The 26,898-nt window shown below is 43.8% G+C and overlaps 1 protein-coding gene across 2 annotated transcripts; it reads right to left on the reverse strand.

The window, feature by feature from the left end:
• Positions 1 to 4,276: 4,276 nt before the first annotated feature.
• On the reverse strand, positions 4,277 to 25,905 carry acvr1ba (activin A receptor type 1Ba). Of its 2 annotated transcripts, XM_015967880.3 has the most exons (9): positions 25,718 to 25,905; positions 6,937 to 7,173; positions 6,582 to 6,845; positions 6,220 to 6,450; positions 5,922 to 6,089; positions 5,662 to 5,818; positions 5,205 to 5,329; positions 4,987 to 5,117; positions 4,277 to 4,618 (listed from the first exon to the last, which is right to left on the reverse strand). In XM_015967880.3, exons 1-9 carry the CDS (start codon positions 25,779 to 25,781, stop codon positions 4,493 to 4,495), a joined length of 1,503 nt encoding a protein of 500 aa, XP_015823366.1. In that variant the 5' UTR covers positions 25,782 to 25,905; the 3' UTR covers positions 4,277 to 4,492. The 2 variants fall into 2 exon arrangements, with proteins under 2 accessions (XP_015823366.1, XP_054601886.1); XM_054745911.2 differs by having other exon boundaries at positions 4,987 to 5,329.
• Positions 25,906 to 26,898: the final 993 nt, after the last annotated feature.

Raw genomic sequence — 26,898 nt, forward strand, 5'->3', positions numbered from 1 at the left:
AAATAAAATGCATTTTAAATATGTGCCCATTTTCTCTTGTCAGCTCATCACTGTGTTCATGTGTAGGCCACACGACTGATTATGATGATTCAGTGCTGTGGATTTGATGAAGATGCCCAAAAACTGTTTAAAGCCCCAAGAATTATTTTTTTCTTTTGTTTTTGGATAACTCAAAACACTTGTTTAGCATTAAATGAAGTTACCTTTGTACCAAAATACAATCTCTGGCCCAAAAAGAGGTCCGCTTTTGGCTTTGTTTACGGCACGCATTTGCTGTGGCATTGTTTCAGTAAGCTTCTGCAATGTCACAGCACTTATTTCCATCCAGTGTTGCATTAATTCTTGACCAGGATCTTGCATTGATGAAGTCTGACTGCAGCACAAAGCCTCCAGCACATCCTGTAGACTATCAGTGGGGTTAAGGTCTGGACTCTGATCTAAAAGCTCCCTGAACCACTCTTTCACTATCCGAGCCCAATGAATCCTGGCATTGTCATCTTGGAATATGCCTGTGCCATCAGGGAAGATGGAATAACCTGGTCATTCAGAATATTCAGGTAGTCAGCTGACCTCATTCTTGGAGCACATCCTGTTGCTGAACCTAGACCTGACCAACCCAAGCCCAGATCAGAGTACTGCCCCCGCAGGCTTGTACAGTAGGCACGATGGGTGCATCACTTCTTCTGCCTCTCTTCTTACCTGGATGCACCCATCACTCTGGAACAGGGTCCATCTGGACTCATCAGACCACGCCACCTTCTTCCATTGCTCCAGAATCCAATCCTTATGCTCCCTAGCAAATTGAGGCCTTTTTTTTTTAAATTTAGTTCACTGATGAGTGGGTTTCTTACAGCTACACAACTGTTCAGTCCCAATGCCACAAGTTCCCTTCGCATTGTGCATGTGGAAATGTTCTTACGTTCACTAGTAAACAGTCCTTGTTTTGATTTGATTTCACCAAACGTTTGAGTGATCGCCGATCACAATCATTCAGGATTTTTTTCCGGCCACATTTCTTCCTCAAAGACGAGGGGTCCCCACTATCCTTCCAGTTTTTAATGATGCTTTTGTCAGTTCTGAATCCAATTTTGGTCATTCTGCAATCTCAGATGTTTTTCTCTGCTTGATGATGCCAATGATCTGACCCTTCTCATCTTTTCCACAACCACCAGATGTGTCTTTCCACATGGTTGTTTAAGAAATGAGAACCAACTCATTGCACCAATTGGGGTTAAATAACCTGTTGCCAGCTGAAAGATCTCGTACTATTTGCTAAATTAAATCCAGGTGGCTTTTTGGCCAGGGCTTCTGCAGAACTGTCTTCAGTTTTTGGTTGTCCTGAAATGACGACATCCCTGGCAGAGCTCGGCTCTCATCGCTGAGCTTGCCTGAAGAAATGGAAGTATCTGAGTCAGAACCACCCACAGAGCTGTGCTTAGCTCTCTTAACATGTTTGGAATCACGCACGTAAAAGACCAACGCTGCTCCGAAGAAGGAACATCGAGATTTCTGTCATAAACTCACTTATAAACATTTGTAACTCATTAGGTGGCAACTTCACTATTCAATTTAATTGTATTTATATAGCGCCAAATCGCGACAAGTCGTCTCAAGGCACTTCACATAATAAACATTCCAATCCAGGTCAGTTCATTAAGCCAGTCAGAAAAAATGTTTCCTAAATGAGGAACCCAGAAAATTGCCTCCAACATGCCTCCATCTAAAAAGGCTAGGTTATCCAGAGTTATCTCTGTAGTTATGCTGCTATAGGCTTAGACTGCTGGAGGACACACTGACCACTTTTCACACTCTACTGCTTTCTTCTACAATCTGCTCTTTAACTGTATTATTTTCTGCAATTTCAGCTGTTAACTTTATTTTTTGTCTAAGTGTTTTTCTCCCCAGAAGAAGCTACAATGATGTTCTGCTGAGCTGTGGTGGCCTCATGGAGGGGGCCATCGTCTTGCACACTGCTACTAACCACTTAATCATTCTCCCTCTCCTGATAACATTTTACCTTCTTTGACGTTGGATGTGCTACTACTAGTTTACCCGTTTAATTATAGATTCACTAGGATAAATACAATAAAGTTTATCTCTCACCAAATAGAATATTTACTAAGAAATCACAATGTAACCATAGACCTATTGCTTGGGGTGTGCGTGTGTGTGCGCTCTGTCTTCTCCATCCCCAGTGAGTCGTGGTGGATGGCTGCTTATACTGAGCCAGGATCCTCTGGAGGTTTCTTCTTGTTAAAGGGGAGTTTTCCTCTCCACTGTCGCTAAATGCTTGCTTAGTATGAGGATTGCTGTGCCACTAAAAGAAGTGGATATTAAAAATGAACACAAAGTTGAACCACACATAAGAAAAAATGAGGAATTTATTGTTTATCACCTATATACACATTTCGGAAAAGATTTGCACAATATTGAAATCCTGAAGAAAATTCTAAGATTCTGATGATGGCAACAAACCAAACAGAAAAGTTACATTTTTGGAAAATTTTGGTTGAACTGACAGCCATCTCCCATCCTTTTGATCCGCTACACTTCTAACCAGATTACCAGTAGCAGCAACAGTTCTGGTTTCCACAGCCTATGACCTGAACAGATACGGAGAACAAGAAAAGAACTTTTAGGATGTGGAATAAAACTCATCTTAATGTTTTACCCAGGGTCTGAAAGATGCATGCAAAAATGGAAACATGACACATGGATTCTGAATCACGTGATGGCTCGTCTAACATTAATTATGCCCTTTAGGACAGAACAGTGCAGAGTCTAGGTGACGAAGATCAGTGTAATACTTTCATAGCCTAGAGCTGCAGAAAAAGGAAAACATGCAGTTTCATTTTTCCGTCTCTAACTTCCCACAACATCCTTTACATCTCTACATTTTCAATGTGCGTGAACCGTCAGCTGTTCCTGGAAGAAAAAAGCCAGTGGCAGTATTTAATGTTTACATGATGCTATTTTGTTTTCCAGTGCTAATGAGAAGGAGGAGGTGGTGGTGTCACCCCAGAAGGACACACGCATGTTCATACGGGGTCAGTAGTACCAGCAAACTGACATGAGAAGGGAACAAAAATGAAATCTGCAGATCAAATCAGACATGAAAGTACCTTTCAACCAAATGTCACGACGACATGTCGCATACAAGAGGAGACAAGTGTACATTTTATATATGACAAATAAATCATATGTACCCACGATCAGTAGTGTCTAAAGTCAGAAAGTCAAATTAAACAGGAAAGCCATTATGATCTCTTTACATAAAAACACAAACAATACATTAAAAAACAACAAAAATAAAAAACATCACCGCCTGTCACCGATGGGGTCATGGTTACATTCAAACGATCTCTGAAGAACCGCAATAACCCTTTTGTCTGAGAACCAGCGAAGACTCGGGCTGAATCACAAAGCTTTCCGTTTCAAGTCTCTGGTTTGTCGCATCTCGTCTCACAGTGTTCATCAATACGAAGCATAAACTATCAACAAATAAATAACAGAAAAGGAAATATCCCAAACGGTTTCCCTGCCACGTCTCACGTTAGGGCTGCACAACATATCAGAACCTCACATCGCAAAGGGCTGCAAAAAAATCACAAACAACGCTTGGATGGAACGTTGGCTTCATGTGCAAAATCAGATGAAAGGGGCCTAAATGTAAAAGCACATGGGAGTGTAGGGGAAGAATTAACAGAGTGAGTAAAATGCAGTTTTATCACAACAGATATTCAAAAGAATCTGTTTTTTAAATATGCTCAGCCCTAATTTACTAACAAACACCAGGACTGGATCACATTCATTAAACCAAACCTGCAGGTCTCTCTCTCTCTTCAGCCGAGTCCAACTCGTTTCTGCTTTATGTTCAAGTCACGGAGTTAAAAGCTGGATGTTCATGCTTCATCACCAAATAACTGAACTTTTTTTCACACACACACACACACACACACACACACACACACACACACACACACACACACACACACACACACACACACACACACACACACACACACACACACACACACACACACACACACTCTGAGATGTTGCATGGATTACAGACAGCGAAGCTTAAAACTTAAAAGCCACAACCCACTTTGACTCCTCTAGAAAAAAACAAGTTTGTCACAGAAATAAAGAGGTAATAATAATAATAATAATAAGTTCTGTCCCTGTACAATATTAGTACTTCCTGCCCTGGGAAAGGAGAAAAACGTAGTGTTATGGTATTAACAGTGGTTGCAGTATTGTGGCTTGTGGAGAGGGGCGTGGAGGGGGAAGGGGGTGCAACACAGGGAGGCAAAGAGAGAGAGAGAGAGAAATCAGATTTTCAGTAGTTTTGGCTAAAAAGGTGAGGTAGGCCTTGTCACAACTTGGAGTGTGGCTTTAAAACTGGCAGGGTTTCACTTGCAGTCTGTCTTTAGTGTTTGTTTCCTATGATGCGGTCGGGTTGTGCATCTTATGTTGCCGCCCTGTCCGCTCACATCTTCACATCCTCCTCCACGCCGAGCTGGGACAGAGTCTTCTTGATGCGCAGAGCCGTCAGTCTGGCCGCTCCGCTGGCGTACCAACACTCCCTCATGATCTTCCCCATCACACGCAGCGACTGCACAGCAAAGGACACGCAGATTACAGAACTTAATCTAGACTCCGTAGTCTGTGTCTGTAGTCAGTGCAGATAAACTGTTGCCCTACACCATGATCCTCAGAATATCAGAAAGATCAAACATTTATGGGAAAAGGTGTTTGAAGAGAGGCAAAGATGTGGTTTTGAGCGGGTTCTATGAATGTTTACATGTTCGGCTGATTAGCCTTGGATTTACAAGTTGATGCTTAGCTAGATTGGACCAATTCCAAGAACGACAAGACTGTTACTAAAACGTGGATTGATACCAACTGTCTGAGCTGCAGATGAGGGTAAAGGAAGCAATCAATAGAATATACTGATTAGTAACGCGTTTCATCTAAATTCACCTCATAGCTCTGCCACCAGTTCGGCACGTTGGGCCTCAGTTTCTGGTCACAAACCACCTTCCTCATGTCTTCTATGGAGGGGTCAGAGGGCACGAGGTCATAGTAGGGCAGCTGGTACTCCTCGTGAATACCTGCAGGGCAAAAAACAAAAAAGCAGAAATAAGCCTCTGATTGCATGTTTCTGTTCTTCCAAACGTCAAATGCTTTTTCTGTTTTACCTCCCGTGTTGCAGCGGCGTGCAATCTCCCAGTACACCAGGCCCAGCGCGTAAATGTCTGCACACTTAAAGGAGTCAAAATGTTTCATGTTGATGGTTTCATCCAGGACTTCTGGAGCCATATACCTGGATGAGGGCAAAGGAGACACATCATTAATGGGAGAATCAGGGTTTTCTAGGAGTCAGCCGAGATACCTTTCAATGACATTTGAATAAATAACACAGAGGTCTCAATGGATTTAAGAAGCATACGACTGAGATAAGGACATTTTAGAATTCACAGCAGATGGACAAGAATGGATTCAAATGTATATCTTAGGGTGATGATCTCAATTGTTTTTGATGTTTACAAGTAATTTGTTGAGAGAATAACGAAGAATGTAGCCAGCTGAGCCTTTAAAGACTCGGGGAAAGACCGGCTCGCTCTTCCACATGCTAATGCGTAAGGAAACCTTCACCTCTTAGTGCCCACACGCTGGTTTGGTGCTATATCGATTGTGTCTGTGATGGACTCGTGGCGGACTGCCAGTCCGAGGTCGGCGATAGCACACGTCCCATTCTTCTTAACCAGGATATTTTTAGACTTGAGGTCTCGATGTGCAATTCCTGGCTTACCTGTAAGGATTAAAAGTTGAATTTATTTGCATAAAATAAAGTCCCGTCTGTGTCCACTAGTTCACTCTTTCTTCCTCTGGGTTAAGAAGACGGTCGAGCTGACCCTGAGTGCCGAGGATCTCCATGTGCAGGTGTGCCAGTCCGCTTGCAGCTGAAAGTGCAAGTTTGATCATCCCCTCGATGGTGACAGAGTAGCGGTTCAGGTAATCAAAAAGAGAGCCATGCTCATGATAGTCCGACACCAGCCACAGCTGCGTCCATGTGCCATTATCTACAGAACAAAATAGCAAAATATCACTTCATTAGTGGGTCACTTTCCACACATCGCCAAGACACTTTAACATGATTTAGAATTTTTTTTATGTAGGTGCAAATAAATGTAACCACATAGGTTTTCTCACCTTTATTGTCCGCTGCAATGAATCCTAGAATGTTTTCGTGCCGAAGCATGATTGTCTGGTAGATTTCAGCCTCTCGGAACCAGGAGCGCTCCTCTCTGGATGAGAAAATCTTCACTGCTACATCTCCTCCTCTCCACTTCCCTCTCCACACCTCCCCGAAACGACCCTTTCCTATGATCTCCTGGAGCACGATGGTCCTGGCTACTGTCCGCTGAACAAACAGAGGCAGTCCTGCAGAGGGCAGTAGACACACAAAAAATATCTTGTAAAGATATTATAATAACAGAAATATGAGGGCTATATAAGAGGTCACAGCTAAAACATGTGTAGCACACACACACACGTGAGCATCACACACTGACCAGAGCCTGATCCAGAAGTGGACATGTCAAAAATAAGGTCCTGGAGGGTCTTGTCCTTGGCCAGATAGAGGTGGTCACAGGAAGGGTCCTCCACCTCCAGCCTCTGTCTGTGGCTGTAGGCTCTCTGGTGGTGGTGAAAAAAGAACACGCCAACCACCAGCAACACACACAGCAGGAACACGGGTCCTGCAATGATCGCCATCAGCTCCACCGGCCCCCACATGCTTCCTGTTTCCGACCCTACCCCACCACTATTTGTTGGTACTGAGAGAAAAAGTGAAACAGAAAATAAGATGTGTAGTTTTGTTCTTCTAAAATCGACAGAATGAACAGCGAGGATGTCTGAGCGTCCCACCTTGAACTTGCAGGTCAATACTGTTGCAGTAATCTTCATAGCAGCAGTGGGTGTTGGAGAAGCCTTCAGCACTGAGACAGTAGATGGGGTGTCCAGCAGGAACCAGGTCCACCTGGTTGATGCAGACGCGCACGCGCTCCTCCTTCAGACCAACCATGAAGGTTGAGGCCATGCAGGCTCCGTCCGTCTCACACTCATAGCCCGTCTTCTCGCAGGTTGTGCAGTTGCAACGTAAAGCTGGAGGAAAAGAATAATGACGTTAATACATGAACACGTTTGCTTTTCCAGCAGGGGGCGAGCTCAGCCCACAGTTTAAACCCAAACTCCGAAGCACACCCCGTTCAACTGGAGGCATTTATAATGTGTGGATCAGCAGGAGCAGCCAGACATCCCTGGCAGCCCTGAAACCAGATCCCTCGCTGCAGAAGAACCCAAACACGCCGAGTGGAGACAGACCTGCCCAGAGGGACACAAAGTGAAACTCAACAAGGGGAGAGGGCTCATGCCAAACCCCCCAATGCAGCAATGTGCTCCATTCCCTTCCTCCAGCTTTCTCACTGACAGAGAGCTGCTTCTGTTTGAGCCATTAGGTCAGTATAAGAGCAACACACTCCTGTCATAAACCTACAGCGGTCCATCTGCACAAAGCTACAAGATCTAAACCAGAGCGAGTGCTGGTCGAGCAACGCTGAAAGCAAGAAAAACTGCAAACTGATTAGATTTGGAGTGAAATGTGATTTTGAGTCACGGCACACATGCTTCTCATTTAGAGTAAGGTCAAGACAAAGCGCTTCCTCTGCTGCCACAGCACTCACAACTAGGGCCGCACAATTTATCGTTAAAAAATCGAGATCTCGATTCATGTTTTTATGCAATCTCTTTTGGTATGACTACGATTACATAAAAAAGAGAGAAAAGAAGATGGCCATTGTACCGCATTTCAAACCGGGACATAATATGCATGAAAACAAGCACTCCCTCTCTCCAACAAAAACGGCGGAACCTTATACCGCGTGACGCAGAACGCAGATGGCGGGAAATAAACAAGAGCACGTGAGACAAGCTGACAGGAGGAGAAAAGCCGAAAATGCTAGCAGCAGAGGAAAACCTCGCCAACGGTGGTGCGAATGACAACCAAACAGTGACGTTGATTCCCAAAAAAGGTTCTCATTCCGCGATTTGGAAGTTTTTTTGGCTTCAAAACAGATGACGAAAATCAAAAAGATGCAACTTGCAAGCAGTGCTTTGCAGTAGTAGCAGCACCACAGGGTAACACTACGAACTTGTACAACCACCTTAAACGTCACCATCAAGTGCAGTACGATGAAGCTGTAAAGGGCAAGAAAACATCGGGAGAAAATCCTTCCCCGTCAACCACCCAGACATCCATAACGGAGACCTTATGCAGTGCTTCTCTATACCCGTCAAACTCCCACAGGCACAAAGAAATTACGGAGGCTATCACTTATCACCAGGCTAAAGATATGGCTCCTATCAACATCGTGCAAAACGAGGGATTTAGGAAAATGATCAACACTCTTGACAAACGTTATGCAGTACCGTCCCGCAAATATTTTTCAAACGTGGCACTGCCTGCTCTATACACGCAGTGCCGAGCAACGGTGGAGACGGAGTTACAAGCGGTTCAGCATTTTGCAGCAACGACCGCCAAACTATGGAGCCATACATGAGCCTGACCATCCACTATGTTACCAGTGACTTCACCATGAAAAGTAGGTGCTTACAGACTGCATATTTCCCTGAGGACCACACCGGCGAGAACCTAGCACATGGATTAAAGGAGGGTCTTATCTCGGGAGTTTGGGGGAGGAAAAAACGGTGTGCATAAGGACAGACAGTGGAGCCAACATTGTGAAAGCAGCATCCCTCAACAACTGGACAAGGCTTCAGTGTTTTGGCCACAGGCTACACCTTGCTGTAGGTAAGCTCTTGTATGGAAGTTGATCATTTTATGTTGTTTAAAAAACATGTTATTGATGGTGTGTTTTATAAACAACAATAGCAGCAGTATGAATAATATAATATTACAAAATAGTCAATAATATTACAGCTGTTAAACAATAAGTCAATAACATCAGTGATACTAAATAGTTAATAATAAAATAGTTATTACAGCTGTATGTTATAAACAACAATAATAATTATCCAATAACAATAGTGATACAATAAATATAATAATTAAATAGTTAATGAAAATAACTGAGAGTGCAAAGAAAGGTCCAAGAGTGGATCATGCTGTAGATCTTTGCAAAAAGCTGGTGGGCCGCTTCAGTTACAGTTGGAGGTGGAAGAAGGAACTTGCTGAGGCCCAAAAGGAGCTCAAGCTACCTGAACACAAGCTTAAAGTTGAGTGTCCAACCAGATGGGGATCCAGACCAGCTATGGTCCAGAGGGTACTGGAACAGCTACCTGCCATCTCGCATGTTCTCCCCTCTGACCGGAAGGCTAGACACCTGGTTCCCACATGGCAGGATGTTGAAGTTCTTGAGGCACTCAACAACACACTCAGCCCACTGACAGACTCCACAGATGCCCTGTCAGGAGAGTAATATGTGAGCATTTCCTCAGTGAAGCCGGTTCTCCGCCTCTTTAAAACATCAGTGGTGGCCGTGCAGGATGATGACTTGGATTTCACAAGATCAGTTAAATCCAAAAATCCTTGACTACCTGGAGGAAAAGTATAGTGACCCAAAAACACAGGAGTTGCTAGACGTTGCCACATCTCTGGATCCAAGATTCAAGATGGCTACATCTATGAGGACATAAAAACCACCATCAAGGCGAGACTGACACATGAGATGACTGGCATGACTTCAGTTGTGGTAATTATCTTTAAATCCAGTCGCATCACACTAATCATGATAGTCACACACTTTAAATGGTTAGAAAATATGATATTGTACTTGTTGAAATGATTTTATTGTGGTGTGAAATAGAATAGTAAGATGACCTTTGTTAATTATCTCACAACCAGCTGTTTAGACGGGTTATGGGATGGTGGGAGAAGTTTTATCTTCATACTGGGAGGAAAACATGCACACAGGCCAGGAAACAAAACCTGGGCCACTTTAGATTTAATCTCTGTAGATTAAAAATAAAGACCAAAGGAGGAATTTCAATCCCTTTTTTTAAATGACAAGAAAACGATTGAGCAACGGTTGGATGTCTGAGGAAAAACAGGATTTTAAGCCCGGCATGCATGACTTCAATAATCTTGTTTTATGCAGAATCTGCTTTAACCCAATGAACTTCTGTAACAAGTTCTCAGTCAACTTTAACACAATTTTAAAAATTCTATTACAAATGACTCAAAATGACATTTTAGTAACCACAAACTCGCAGTACAGGGGTGGCTTCAACTTAACTGACCGCCCGAGACGTCGCGCAGATGCATCTGTGCTTATTCACTGATAGTAACTGGAAATGTGGAACATTTAGGAGGGTTACAGTAACATTTCTCATCTGTTTAGTGTTGGTGTGTGCATGAGAAAGCATTACGCTCCCCAGGAGACGAGTGGGGAGAGTGGCAGGAACTGGCGCCTGCATGCGTCCAGATTCACTGAAGTTTGCATGCAGATGGAATTTCCTGCAGATTACTGAGGTGAGTCAGGCTGGTGCTGATAAAGACAAAAAACACACAAGCTCAGACTAATCTGCAACACTAACGGAGGAAACAGAGCATGAAAAACAGCTTTATTAGAAACAGATTCTCCGCTAACAGCTCGACTGTGATTGAGTTGCTCCGACAAACAAACCACACCACTTTGTGACAATAATTTATCAGCAGAGATCTGAGGGGAACAGCGTGATCCAAAACCCAACAGGCCTGTGCATCCATCATGAAGAGACAGATGGTCCACAGACATGAAGACAGAAGCTCGTACAGAAAAACCAAACAACACACACACATACATAAACGGTTTGTGGTCTACCAGTTTGTGGGAAATCCTTTCGTTTTACATAAAAACTGCTTGTGTCTAAACCACACATCTCCAAAGAAACCAGAAAAAAAAAACCATCACCAATTTTAGCCCATCCAGGACTCTGATCATGGTTATTTATTACCAAACACCCAGCTGGAGATGAACACCGTGAGAACGTTATTCGGGAATCTGGGACACAGCTAAACCGTTATGAAGCCACCAGCACTCCCACAGACGTCAGATTGTTTGGGAACTTCTCACAAGTTCTCCACAGCTTCATCCGAAGGAGTAATGCCAGAAAAGGTTGCCGTGGGGTACTTGTGCTTTGTGTGAACTCTGCTCTCGTAGCCACATAACTGGTGGTCTTTACACTGTTCCTTTGTGTGGAGATTAAGGCGGCATGTGGAGGGATTGGGCTGGCCCTGCAGGAACAAAGCGAAGAGCACTTGTGCAAGGGGGAGCACGCAGGGGGGCATACTGGGGTTACCAGTAACAACCCCGTATTTGGGGGCTGCTTTAAGCCAGACAGGATGGGGGGGGCTGGTACCCATTTGAGCAGGATAATATAGAGGAGGAGGAGGACTCGCAGCACCCCCTCCTCCCAGCTGCCATTGAGTTCTGCCCGAGTGACCAGCTGCGACCGTCATTAAAACCCAGTCTAGACTTTGACTTACACGAGAGAGCAGGAAAAAGGAACCATAGAGGAAAACGGGAAGATGGGAACACAAGAGGTGTTCCTTTGAGCTGCTAATGAGAGGAGTTCCCATCATTCCGTTCATGTCGGGACAGGAAACGGCAGACACAGCGAGGAAGGGATTAATAAAGCATTGCTGCTATAAACTATTGTCACCTTTGCCTGTTGTTATACCCCCCACCAGTTTACACATCAACCCCAATGGCAGCTTTCCACTGGTTTTCAGGCCTGTTCATGCAGAAAAACCTGGTCCAAACAAAACCCATTTCCCTCAAAACATCAGAAGCGTCTGGTGTAAAAACGCCTGCAGTGTGTTGCAGCAGGGCATGTAAACATGGTGGGTTGGGGGGATTCTGATACAGTGTGCTCTTGTGTTGGAGAGAGCACCATTACCAAAATGCACTGGCTGAAATTAGATCCATATGGATACCAGACTGAGAGTTGATCAAGACAGGCAGACGCCACCAGACAGCGAGTGTGTAACACACACACACACACACACACAGCCAAACATGTGCACGCACACACACCACAACTGTGTCCTAATCAATGGTAGGGGAAGGAGGAAAGTCATTACCTTTGTCTGCATCTCAGGGTCAGATTACTGATCTGATGCTAAAGTGGTCTCTGGGGCTAAAGCTGCATCTACTCTCTACCAACCAACACCCTGCAGGCTATGTCCCTTCCTGTCTGTCTGTTGTCCTGGATGAGATCAAAGGCAAACAAGTGAGTGCAGTCGCTTGTTTAGACCTTCTGCAGGTGCTCCAATTGATCAAAGTTGCCGTTATATTGTTAAAGCATAATGCAGTTTTACAAATCAATACATTTTCCAAAGAAGTTGCTGACAGAGCTGCAGACCAACACCATCAGTGCTGGGCCCTGCTGAGTGAAAGCACTCCGATGACACCAGCCATGGATAAACGATTATTCCCGATTCAGATCATTACCACCAACTCAAATAAAACTCAGTATATTGTTCTATGTTGCTTTAATAGAATGAAAACAAGAAAAACATTGTTGCATGTTTAAATAAAGTTGTTGAAAAAGAAACTGAATTTGTTCTTGTATGCCAGTTTCCACTAAGCTCACTTAATGTTGAGTAATAAATGCTGTAGTGGCCATCTTGAATCATAATGACTCAAAAAGCAGCAGATGACAAAGAGGAGAAATAACATTTTCTAACACACCACATAACACAGTATTGCTTTGCATACTGATATATCAGCTGAACACTTTCTTAAGCTGCACCTTCTGCATTGTAATTGCTCACCCTTTAACTTTGTCTTTTTCCTGATTTCCTTTGATCTCAATGTATTTGTGTGTTTAAATTGTGCTGTCACATTATTTTAAAGTGACTGTGTGTATTTTCCCAGGAGATAGGGGCAGTAGACACCTAAAATCATTGCAAACAAGCAGCATTTGTGTGTTGGAGGAAGACCGAGGGCCATCAGGGTCAAAAATCCTTGGGAGCGCAATCTTTGAACGTGCACTTCAGGGCTAATCAATTCCAGGCCTCGAGGGCCGGTATCCAGCACATTTTAGTTTCTCTGCTCCAACACACACAATTCAGTGGTTGAATCACCCATGCCGCAGCTCATCAGGCTCTGCAGAAGCATGTTAATCACCTGCTGATTGAAATCTGGTGTGTTGAAGCAGAGTTAAAATACAAATGTGCTGAATACCAACCCTTGAGGCACGGAATTGAAAAGCCCTGGTGTACTTCGTCAGATTGTTCAATCTCCAGCTAAACAACAAACACATCAGACTCCCTTTCAACGAGCAAAGAGGTCAACGTTCATTGATGGTGAAGGTTTTGTAACCGCTTGCTACAAATCAGTAAATGCATTTTGTCCTCACGAGCTCCTGTAGAAGGAAACATTACATTTAATATGGAATCGCTCAGAGACTTAGGCCTAATCCCAATACTCCCACTTCCACCCTTTTGCCCATCATTTCCGCAATCCTGACTAGGGGTAGAAGAAGAAGAAAATATAATTTCTATAACGCCTCTCAAGATAAAAATCACGAAGCGCTTCACAAAAACAAAAAATGTAAAAATATAAAAAATAATTTAGAAAATGTTTAAAAATATATTTAAAATGAGCAAAAAATAGACAATTGTGATTAAAAAATGTTAAGAGTGAGAGTGAATAGGAAAGAGGGAAATCAGTGGATCCTGAGGAAGGTGGAATAGGTGGGGAGAGCAGAATAAAGAGAGAGTGGTGAAGAAGGTCATACAAAATCCACTTTGAACAAGTGGGTTTTTAAAGGAGTCCACTGAGTCCACTGATCTCAGGCTCAGGGGGAGAGAGTTCCAGAGTCTGGAGGCCACCGCAGCAAATGATCTGTCACCTTTGGTCTTTAGCCTGGTGCGCTGCACAACCAGTAGGCTTCGATCACTGGACCTCAGGGACCTGCTGGGGGTGTAGGGACTAAGAAGATTACCAATGTAAGATGGTGCTTGTCCATGTAAGGCCCTATAGACCAGAACCAGGATCTTGAAATGGACCCTGAAGTTGACTGGCAGCCATTGAAGCTGGAGGAGAAGCGGGGTGATGTGGGTGTGTTTGGAGGACTTGGTCAGAAGCCGAGCACAGGCATTCTGAACCACCTGTAGACGGTTCAGGGAGGTTCTGCTCAGACACGTGAAAAGAGAGTTACAGTAGTCTAAGCGCGAGGAGATGAAGGTGTGGAGAACTGTCTCAAGTTCAGAGCGGGACAGAATGGGACTCAGCTTAGCAATGTTTCTGAGATGGAAGAAGGAAGAACGAATAACAGAACTGACATGAGAATCCAGGGTGACAGCTGGGTCAAAGGTCATGCCAAGATTCCTGACTGAAGGTTTGATGTGAGAAGCAAGCTGACCAAGACTTTGGGAACCAGCTTGTCTGAGGCACAGATGAGGATCTCAGTCTTATCTTCATTCAGCTGAAGAAAGCTCCCAGCCATCCAGTTTTAATGGAGTCTAAGCAGGTGTGTAACAGCTGCAGCTTAGACATCTCATGGGGCTTAAAGGAGATGTACAGTTGGATGTCATCTGCATAAAGATGGTAGGAGATTCCTTTGAAGGAGCTCAAGATGTGCTGAAGAGGACGCAGAGGCAGAGCAGAGGCCCCAGCACAGAACCTTGTGGGACACCATGGGTAAGGAAGGTGGTGGAGAACCTAAACTTGGAGACGGCCACAGAAAAGGAACGCTCAGAAAGATAAGAGAACCACTCCAGAGCAGTTCCTGATAGGCCTACCCAGTCTCTCAGCCTCTCCAGTAGCAGGTGATGGTCAACAGTGTCAAAGGCTGTAGTCAGGTCCAGCAGGACCAGAACAAAACAGTCTCCTGCATCACTGTGAGACCATCATCATTAGAGACCCTAAGAAGAGCTGTTTCAGTTGAATGAGCTCTACAAAAACCTGACTGGAAGCAATCATAGATGTTATGTTCATCAAGAGCAGCTGTGAGTTGTTTAGCCACAACCTTTTCCAAGATCTTGGAGATGAACAGAAGTTTAGAGATGGGTCTGAAGCTGCTATGGAGAGAGGGGTCAAGACTCGGTTTTTTAAGAAGCGGGTGGATTACATCATTCTTAAAGTAAGCAGGGACCTGACCAGAAACCAGAGAAGCATTAATTATAGAGAGCACGCTGGGACCGATGGACTGAAAAGCACTTTTAAACAAAGATGAGGGTAAGATGTGGAGGGGGCATGCAGAGGTCTTCATAGAGTTAACTAGTTTGGTTAACTCAGGCAAAGAAACAGGAGCAAAGCTATCTAGGATGATGGGCCTGTTTGGAGTCGGGAGAGGCAGCGATAAGGCTGAAGGAGAGATACTAGATCTGACCTTATTGACTTTGTCCACAAAGAGAGACAGAAAGTTCTCACAGTCTGCAACAGAGTGGATGGAGGCTGTAGGAGACGCAGGAGAGACGATGCTGCTGATGGTGTTAAACAGCACCTTGGGGTTCCCTTTGCTCTGCAACACCAGGTTGGAAAAATAGGAAACCCTACCGTCTCTGACTGCAGAGTTAAAGGATGTCAGAAGATCCTTTAGGTGCAGCAGATGGACGTGGAGATGGGTTTTCTTCCACAAGCGCTCAATTTTTCTGCATTGGCGCTTTAGGCTGCAAAGGCTATCAGTAAACCAGGGAGTAGGGTTCACTGCAGGAACTGATCTGGTTCTGACAGGACAGATATTGTCCAGAATGGAGAGGCAGTGCTCGTTAAACTGAGAAGTTAAGGAATCTGGGTTGCTATCAGAAGTTAAAGAAAATGCAATGGTGATCTGAAATACAAACAACCTCAGGACAAACACTGTCAGCATTTAGACCCAGGGTAAAAACAAGGTCTAGAGTGTGCCCCCTGGTGTGTGTGGGACCAGAAACACGCTGGGTAAAGCCAAAGGAGTCCATAAGGCTGGAGAAATTCATGGCAAAGTGATCAGAGGGATCATCAACGTGGATGTTAAAATCACTAACAATCACCAGTCTGGACAGCTTCACGGTGGAGCATAGAAGGTCACTAAACTCCAGAAGGAAAGAACCATTTGGACCAGGTGGATGATAGACCACAGCACAGTAGAACAGGTCCTTACGCCTGATTTTAATTAGCTGCAGTTCAAAGGAAGCAAAGTGACCAGAAGCTGTAGATCTACATGAAAGATTGTCTCTGAAAACAACAGCTAGGCCTCCACCACGACCAGAACCCCGGGGCTGGCTAAGAAAAGAATAACCACTCGGGCAGAGTTCAACCAGACCAGAATAATCTGATGTTTGCTGCCAAACTTCAGTCAGAAACAGAAAATCCAGGTTTTTAGACAGAATTAGATCACTGAGCAGGAAGGACTTACTGTTAACAGAGCGGGTATTTAATAGAGCCATGCTGAGTAAGGTGGAGGAATCAGAAACTACAGAAACAGCTGGAGTTAGTGGACGTAAATTAGCAGGGTTAGATCCACGGTGTTTATAAAAACCACTTATGGAGGGAACAGGAGCAGAAACCACTGAGGAATGAGGATAAACCGACCTTAAAAAACTAGGACGGAGAAACCGCACCATAAGACAGCCTAGTGGGAATGCGGAAGTGGCGCTCAAGTCGCCAAACAAAGGACAAGAAGCTAGAATATCATGCCGATGTTTACTAGATAAACCACGCTTTAAGAGAAGTCTTATTCTCACCTGGATTCCTGCTCGTTTACCTCTTTTCCTCCGACGTTTTCCCGGGACCGGATAAACATCGCTGGAGGTGCCCTGGTTGGAATCGTCATTTGGCTGCGGGCCAGTGCGCCACTCAGATAAACAAACAGGGAGGTACGTCCTCTGTGCACCTTGGGCGATCGTGAACGAACGGAAGGACAAAAGAGTCTGGCGATCATAGGAGATGGTAGCAGGGACACTACTGAAGAGGATCGCAGACAGGAGCAAGGTGGAAAAGAGGAGGTTAGTGGAGAAAAGTTTTAAAAAGTGGCCATTGACCGTGGCTAAGCCAAGCAGAGGCGCCATCTAGTTACCGACCCCAAACAGGTAAAAAAAAAAAAGAGATGCGAGTGCGTAGGGTGTCTCGATTCTCAAATGCAGAAGTTGATCACGCGGTCTATGATGCAATGCTCCCTGTCTCAATTTGGCAATTATTTGCACACTGTTGTACTACGCACTCAAAGCCTTATAGCGCACTTTCTCCACGTGCACTTAGCTGAGGACTGCAGGGCGAGTATTGAGATTATGTCTTAAACCTGATTCAATACATTTTAGACCTGGTTTTTATGGTCATATGTTACGAAGCCGCAAATATATCTCAACAACTGGGAATCATTGATTTTATTTTCAACAATAACAATTCGATGGTTATTTTCTGAGATTAATGGTAAAAACTACACATTGTCTCTTTAATGTTTGTGCTAATCTCAGTCATGAAAAGCACATTGAACTGCTTCTGTGAATGACATGTGCGTTAACAAATAAAGCTTATTAGAAAAACACCTAAGTATTTTAGTGGCTCTACAAGCTGAAGTCTCAATAGAAACCAGGAGTTGATATATTTGGTAAAAAATATTAAAAAGCTGGATCTGAAACCATTCATCAATGCTCTTGCAATACTAATGGAATGATTTAAGTTTTAAAGAACAAACCTACATTTTCTACATAACCGCTTTAAAGCAGACCAAATTTGCTCAAGTTGAATTAAACTTGCATTACTAGAGCCAATTGTTCAGGTTTACTCAGGATTTGAATAAAATTATTATAAATCACAGCGGCCTGATCCAATCATCTGGAGAAAACCAGGAGAGTGGGCTGCACATATTCCAGCAGAGCAACAATAATGTAAAGGCGTGTCTAATCCTAATTCCAGCAGCCAGAAAACAAAACAAAACCAACACCTCTACAAAAAGCTATGTAATGTGAGGCAGGTTTCAGGCCAAGCCAAGCCCCCACAATGGAGCTCTAAAATTGAGTCAAACCCGGAAGTACCAAAAATTGCAGTTCCACCCTCATCTGCTGGGGGCTGGTGTCAGAAGCGAGCAAATCCTAATTGACTCCCATGTTAAAAATGCCAATTTCACAGCAGAAATAAACATGTTTACAGCCTGGTACCTAGGGTTGTCATGGTAACCGGTATAGCGGTAAACCCCGGTAAAAAAGTTGACAATAAAAATAACCGTCCAGTTTTTAAAAACTAAATTATCTCGGTGGGTTTACCGTGGCCGCGGTTTCGGCGCGGTGACCCTTACCAGCCACCGTCGCTTCAGCTGAAGTTCCCGCGGCGCGCACACGCACTTTTTAGTTTGCAACGGCACCAAAACTTTGAAGCTGAAATAATGGCGGAAGGAGGAGACGGCAGCGCCGCCCAGGACATCCATCAGCCCTCAAAGAAGACTAAATCGGAAGTATGGGCATATTTTGGATTTCTGAAAAATGCTGAGGGACAGTTAATAGAGACGGCTATCCCGTTTGCAGAACGTGCAGGAAACAAGTGTCTGCAAAAGGCAGCAACACTTCGAATCTAACGGGAAATCTGCGTGACCATCACCCACGTCTCTACAGCCAGTGCAAGGTAAGTTAACATCAGCATTTTAGCTTAAATGCATGACGTGAGGACTTTTGGTTGAGGGAGAATGCAACGAGTCACTATATACTGCAGCCGCAGTGCCCTCTGCCAGCATTTAAACCGTGTCACGGACACCCTGTTGCTGGATGAAGCATCTTATTTGTTGATGAAGAGAAATATACAATTAGTTCCTTGTCATTGATTTGTTTACTTATTCAATGCCATTTATACTTGAACATTTGGATTTGATTACATAGTGTAGTAGTTATTTTAGTAATTTGTTTAAAGTGGCTATTTATTTTAAATACATATTTTTTAAGGTTGACTTGTACAGCGCTCAAGTCAAGTGTGGACTGGAGTTTTAGATTTTCATTTTGATAATGAAGAAAACAAGTATATGAGAAAACAAGTGGTGTTTCTTTGATTTGTTTACATATTGTTTATGTTTTGAATGTTTGGATTTGTATAATTTAAACCTGCACTGACTACTGTAACATGTTCCAGAAAAAGAAGCTATTTGTTCCTTTACTTGTGAAAAGTTGCACTTTTGCTAAGACTTTGTGTTATTTTAGGTTTAATAAACAATATTAAACCTTTTCAAAACTATTTCAGTTTGTGTAGAACAGGACTATCAATGCTTTCTGAACAAATGCAACACCGTTTAAAAAATACCGCGATAATACCGAAAACCGTGATAATTTTGGTCACAATAACCGTGAGGTTAAATTTTCATACTGTGACAACCCTACTGGTACCAGAACATGTTTTTGGTTTAAATGATCTAGTTTACACTCATGACAACTCTGAGGGGGGTGAAATTTTTTCTCACTCTTCTGTTTAAGTGTATTAAAAGCCTAAAATTCTGTATAATTAATGAGCATCCGACCCACGTGACCACAGAGCTAGCTCCGTGGAAAGGCCTCAGTAGAGCCTCGGTCTGGCTTGGAAACTGCTCCAGCATTTTGAGTCTCTGTGTTTGTGTATTCTTTTTTGGATATTATTTGTGCAATTGTTGGACAAAATGACTTGCTGTGGCATTAATTGCACTAATAGAGCGTCCAAGGAGTCTCCACTTCATTTTTTTCGGTAAGTAAAATTATATTTATTAGGGATGCACCGATGGATCGGCATTTGATCGTAATCGGCCGATAGCGCCCCTATCGGTTTTGATCGGAATTTTCAAAATAGATCAGAGCAAACCGATCAGGTAGGGTTGTCACGGTAACCAGTGTAGCGCTAAACCCCGGTAAAAAAAAAAAAGAAGACAATAATAACCGTCTTGTTTTTAAAAAAACTATATTATCTTGGTGGGTTTACCGTGGCTGCGGTGTAGGCGCGGTGACCCTTACCAGCCACCGTATCATCGGCTGAAGTTGCCGGCGGCACATGCACGCTTTGTTTACAACAAAACTTTCTTGAAGCTAAAGCTGAAATAATGGTCAAAGGAGGAGACGGCAGCGCTCAGGAGGACATTTTTTATCCCTCAAAGAAGACAAAGTCGGAAGTACGGGCATATTTTAGATATTTGAAGAATGCCGAGGGAGTTTATGGAAGACGTACGGCTATCCTGTTTGCAGCACGAGCAGAAAAAGTGTCTGTGAAAGGCAGCAACGCTTCAAATCTCATGACACATCTGCATGACCATCACCCACAACTCTACAGTCAACGCAAGGCAAGTTAACGTTAGCGTTTTAGCTAAAATGCGTGATCCGAGGATTTGGGTTGAGGGAGAAGGCAACAAGTCGCTATATAAAGCAGCCGCAGCGCCGCTACCTGCATATAAACCGTGTCACGGACACCCCCATGTTGAAATGACGCTATGCATTACGGGACTCCCAGGGGCAGATAAGAGTTGGTCTCTCTCCGAGAATAATTATGAATTTAACAACGATTACTGCCTGATGACATTTTCCCACATCTGCAAAGCTCACTGGAAGGACACAAACCGAGGACAATATTTTCCTGATATAGGGTTTATTACTCAAGTAAGGGTAAAAAAGTATCTGATTAGAAGGCTACTTGAGTACTGAGTATCATCTGATCTAATATTTTAAAAATGATGACATCAAACAGACATAAAATAAGAAGTTATGGGCAAATATTGGTATTTTAAAGACTGAAGGGGAAAATGTAAACAAATAAACAACTTAATTACAAAATAACACATTTTAGGCAAAATTTAGACACAAACTGAGGACAATATTTTCCTGATATACAGGGTTTATTTAATTGTGTGAAAATGTAGCATGTTTAAAAAAAAAACGCGATAATACCGAAAACCGTGGTAATTTTGGTCACAATAACCGTGAGGTTAAATTTTCACACCGTGACAACCCTAACCCCCAAATTCCACTACCTCCGCTCCGCTGCGCTCCGCTCCGACACGAACGCCGGAGCAAAATCGGTCCCGTTGTAGTCAATCAGAGCAATTCCACTACTGCGGCCGTGCGGCGCCGTGCGCCGCCCTCTGTTCCGGCGTCCGGCAAAAATAGAATCGATCCTATTTTCGCCGGACGCCGGAGCACCTCCGCAGTAAATGGACAGAAATCACAACGGCCCAACAGGAAAAGGAGCGAGCACAATTTCCGTTTTTCACAATAAATCGATAAACAAAAGGCGTTTTTTGTTTCATATGCACAGGTTTAACAACTTTTAACAACTATCAATGGCGGCTGAAGTTTAAATGCACAAAAATAAGCCATAAATACAGTTTTTACTATCAAAGTAGTCACACTTTGTTGATCCAAACACTGCTGATCTGTCAACACAAATGATGGGCAGATTAAACAGCTCATGCCGATGCTTCTCCCACACAACGGGTGTTTGGATCTAACTTCCGCGTTTATTGCTCGGACTGTATCGCAAGATCTCGAAAATCCCGCGCATGCTTGTTTGCCCCCCTCAGGTCTCCGCACCGGAGCGGAGCCGTTGTAGAGCGGGTACCAGTAAAAATTGAGTTCGGAAGCGAGAGGCTGCGGAAGGCGGGGGCGGACCGGAGGTAGTGGAATTTGGGGGTCATACAGACCATTTTAGATTAGGTTACATTTCCTTTATTCCCAGATTATGTAGTTTGTAGCACTCATTATAATGTTGTAGAAAATTTCTGGCCAATGAACGTGATCGGTATCGGTGATCAGCATTCTATGATATCGGTATCGGTGATCGGCAGCAAAAAACCTGATCGGTGCATCCCTAATATTTATGTATTTTAGGTCACTGCCGAGCTGAGCTTAGATTTTAACATGTACTGTTTAACCATGAAATTTAAATGTAATAGGGTAAAACCCAGTGCATTTCACATTATGCTGCATTTTAGAAAATGGGTTGAAATATAACATGTTTGTGGAGCTGGGTTCCAACTATCGGCTTGTGGAGCTCTCGGGAGACCGATGTTTTCCACCCGTTTCTCCCCTGGTTTCGCGGCTTCCGTTTGCTGCGCGGAATGCCGGCTGTTTCTCCCTGCAGCTCGGCGCATCTCTGTCTGATCGCAGCTTCTGTGTGCTGCGCCGGGCTGCCGGCTTGTGGAGCTCTGGGATGGAAACTTTTCCACCCGGTTCTAGCCAGCGGCAGCTCTGCGCATCTCAGATTGCAGCTGCGCTTGTCTGCTGTGCGGCTGCCAGCTTGTGGAGGTCTCGGAGACCTCCGTGTTCCACCCGGTTTTACCCAGCGGTCAGCCCGGCGTATCTCTGACTCAGAAGCTCTGGTGTTGTGCACAGTTAACTCCAGTTGTAGCTAGGTTGCTAACTCCGTTATCTTAGCTCCCACCTCTGCGTTAGCTTTTGGGTTAGCCAGGGTTAGCTTGTAGCTAGTTCGACCGGGTGTTGTCAGTTGATCCCAGGCTTACAGCCCCACCCTCAGCTCCTCCGCTCTTCCCTTTTGTGGAATTGTCTGGGCTTGACAGAACCTGTGACAAGGTCAAAATGGCGGTGGTGGCCACCTCCCATTTGGCCTCAAAACGTGATATTGGAGCCTATGGAAAGGAGATGTCCAGTATATTTATGTCGATGGGCCTAGTCCTGCTGACACGAGCGCTCACACACACAGCTCCTGGATTTGCAGCGGCGTGCTGTGAAAGTAACACATTTCATCTGTGTGTATTTAAGATATGAAACACAACTTGCCATTTTAGCGCTGATCTGTAAAACTCAACAACCCCTTAAGAATAAATTTAAGGCACAGGGGCAGACGGAGAAATCCCTCCAGGTCTGATATCAATAATGTGGGGGCTGGGTCAGTCAGAGGCTACGCTGTCTGCTTTAGCAATTAGGGCTCCTTGCCTCCAGGCCAGTGGAGGTCATTAACAACACCGGCCATTATTGAGTGAAAACTAGACCCCACCCCCCAAACCTGACCTTGTCTGGAGCAGTGCCACATAACAGAAACACTACTAACGGAGCTCCTGAAAAAGAAACACACACAAACCTTTGAACCCAACAAGTTTCACCATCTCTGTACATTCCCTTGGCTCTGCCTTGATGGGCAGGTGTGCACACGTTTCCATTTAACTAACTCGTGCTACTAACACACAAACTCACACCAAAACATGAAAGCAACAAGAATCTGGAAACATTGGCGCAAAGAACAAAAGATAGTAGAAATCAAACCTTCCCCCAACTAAACCTAAAACTTCCTCCAGAAAAACCCCAGAGACCGTCTGAAAGCAGAAGTGGGACCGCAGATAACAAAGTACCGATTAAAACCTGACAAAGCGCTCAACCTTTTATAGGAGATAGAGAATGGAGGAGGAAAAAGGAGGGACGCGCCCTGCCTCACAGCAGTGCAGGCAGCGGAGCTCGTATCACATTGCTGCTGTTTCAATTCACACAGGCCGACTGTGTCACACAGGAATGTGCTGCCCACAACACCAGCGACTGCTTAATCTGTATGAAGTCAACAACACGTGACAGACTTACCCAACCTGTGAGTAAAGCACACGCTCATAAAACTCGCTTGCACAGGCCTGCAGATCTGCGGCAACTTTCAGGTTGGTCTAGTTTCTGCCCCTATGTGGTACAGTCCATTATAAGGTGAGAAACTATAGCTTGAGACAGACTTGCAGGCCCCTTCACCAGTTGGACAAACTCATCAACACCTTGTCAGTCTCTTTTTTGTGTGTCCTGACCCCACTCACCCTCCCACCCTCACGTATCAGTGTTAAAGTTGGAGAAGGCCAGGCAAATAAACCACGTACGTGTGATCACTTCCCCTGCGTGCCTTATATGAGCAAATCAACCCCCGTGTACAGCATCATTATCCAAACCAACAGGAGGGGGGTGTTTTTTATGATTCTCAGAATAATGACTCAAGCGTGTAAAACACGCTTTAAAAGATGACAAAGCACTCCAACTTTTCTCGACGGTTGGGTTGTTTGTTTTTGTTTCCAGCCGCTCTATATTGTGGCAAGTCGAAACATGCAAACGGTTAAAAACATATTTATCAAATCACTGTGTAAAATAAAATGTTTTGGAAAATAGTCTAAAGCTGCAGATGTAAATGGATGTAAATAATTTGACCTGTGGCAATTCAGAGCTAAGCATCAGCTGCTTTGGCAGATGGGGACGATTGAGACCGGAGCAGACCTGCAACTGGCGTCTCAAAAGACCCCGCTCACTGCATTTCCATCACAATGAACCCAGACTTCAACTCCGACTTCTGTCTGGGATGGCTCAATGTGCGGCTGCTGCCGCCACCCCATGCCAGCATTCACTTTCCACTGGATGCCACTAAGCAGCCTTTTCACTCTTTACAAATGTGCATCAGTAGTGGCGCTGCCAGTGTTTACCCTCAAACACACATTTCACGTTTAAAGTAGGCTGTTCCTTCAGTCTGAGACTCCCTTGTGCACATTTAAATGTGGAAACCAGCACTCTTCTAGCAGCAGTAATTGACCATACTGCTCATATTTAACCAGCGAAGCTACGATAAAGTAAACCGACTCATCGTTTAATAGTTTAATCATTTAATTCTTCCAAGTAAAATGAAACATCTTCCAATACTCAAAACGATTTTCATCCCATCTGCAGTAAACACTTCAGATATCCACCATGTTATTCTAAGCACACACTTATTTATATTAATTAAGCTCAAGCTCTCCAGAAAGTGGATATCTGAACTACTGCTACGTGCAATAGGGTTTTGCTACAGACTGAATGATATAAATGCGTAAAAAAAAAAAAAGAACCAATCCAATTAAAATGCCTTTCAGGTACATTCGGTGAGTGCAGCAATGTAATTACAAATGTCTTAAAATACTACTTGGGAGTTTTTCCAATGATAATGAAAAATACAGATGAGAATGTGTGGTGCTGGAAGCCCAATGCACATGGATGTGACATCACTGATCTTAAGCGTGTCTGAAATGTTGATTGTGGAGAAGAAAACCCTCCTGCTTTCAATTTTTTTTACTAACATATTACAATCAAGACAATTTAGGTTAACGACTTTTGAAAATTTTATTAATTTGTTTATGGCAAGCAGAAATAGCATTTTCGGATCTTTAATTCAAATTCTGACGAGCAATAATGACAAAGAGAAATACTATTATAAATGCAATTATTTAGAGTATTTAATGTTACAATGGCCTGCCGCAGTTATTATCAGTAATACAGTGATAAGCAGGCCAGCAGCAGGAGCTTGTTTTGTAAATATCTGAGCATTATAGAGATAACCTTCAGCATAAACAGTAAACTGTAGCTCATTTCAGCCCTCGCTGCGTCCATGTCGCCTAATAAATCATTAGGAGTTAATGGAATAAGTGTGAAGCTTGGCGTTAATAGCAACATAACTTGAGACAGTTGGCTAGCAAATGTTAGCTGGCGCTCCGGCACGCACGGCTCCCTCCACCATGTTGTTGTTGTGGTTCAGCCACTGGCTGCGTGTTCATTAGCGACTCGTCCCGGTTTGTCACTCGACATAATTCATATTAAACGGGCAAAATAAACCTCGACGCGTAAATTTAGTCGGAGCAAACAGCTACCGAGGTTTTTGAGGTCAGGTTAAGCAAGCCAAATCCTCGATACCACGGGAGCGCCATGACGATTAGCGACAACAGGCGATGCCCAGTTCAGGGAAGCACAAAAGCCGGAGAGAGATGCTCGGATCAAACTTACCATCACCAACAGCCGCCAACCCGGACAGGGCCAGCAGCGTTAGGGCAATTTGTTTTAGAGCCATGTCTTCAGAATTCCCATCTCGATAAAATACGCTCGAAGTGTGTCGTTATCAACACGGTCAGACGTGAAACACAACCACAGTCCGACCGCACACACCACACCGCCAGATACCAGCAGCCAGCCCAGCCAGTGACGTGTTTAAGGGGGGGAGGGCCGCCTGCCCTGCTGCGCGGCCCGGCCCCCTCTGCTGCCCCCCTCAGACACCGGGGTCACGGGGGCTGTGTGGGGTAAACAAAACCCTGGATCACACACTGTCTGCTCTGCATCCAATGAAAGTGGTCTGTGTTTTTTTTTTAAATAAACACAGATTATACTCAATATATATTTTTGTCAGTAAAACACTGGATTCTGCCTATTTAAATAATAAAACAATGAATATTTATATGTTTTTATTAAGTGCATTTTAACATTATTAAGGCCTAACTGAGAAAACAGACACATATTTTGTCAACAGAAGCATGCTTTTGTTCAGACTCAAACAATTCACGGACTGTCACAGACGTGAAAAAAGGCTTCACACATCCACATAAGATTGATTTCTGCATCTCTACTTTCTGACATTTTCTCTTGGCAGCTTTCAGATTTAGATAAGTTAGCTTTTTAATTGATTTCAATAATGCAATAATTTGTCAACATTTTGTAGCCGTTTCACATCAAAGTAGTCCTCTTTTTAATGAAAGTTTGTCTCTTTCAGGTCATTTGATGAGTTTTAAATTATTTGACTTTTAGGTCACTTTGTGTGTTTTGTTTTTGAAGTATGTGCAATTTATAGGTTAAGGACCAGTCTCCATCTCAAGAAAAACAATAGGTAGTGGTTTTAATTGAGACTGCCCTTGGATGTTTAATTGTATCCTTATACCTAGATTTACTAACCAGTGTACATTTAGCTATAAAATAAAAATATAAAATCAGAACAGACTTTGCCTTATTATCTTCTGAAGGTGGAGCTCATTTCTAATAACAAGTAGGCAGCAGTTTGAGATTTCTTGCAAAGTTGGATCATCTTCGGGTTTTGCCCTTCTGTTGTGATCCAGTCTGTCTGAGCACTACAGATATTCATGTGATCATTGCAATTTTAGTCAGGTTGCAGGCAGGTGCACGTGGGACTTCATGCCTCC

Source organism: Nothobranchius furzeri, chromosome 15, assembly GCF_043380555.1.
Source record: "Nothobranchius furzeri strain GRZ-AD chromosome 15, NfurGRZ-RIMD1, whole genome shotgun sequence".
NCBI classification, from domain to species: domain Eukaryota; kingdom Metazoa; phylum Chordata; class Actinopteri; order Cyprinodontiformes; family Nothobranchiidae; genus Nothobranchius; species Nothobranchius furzeri.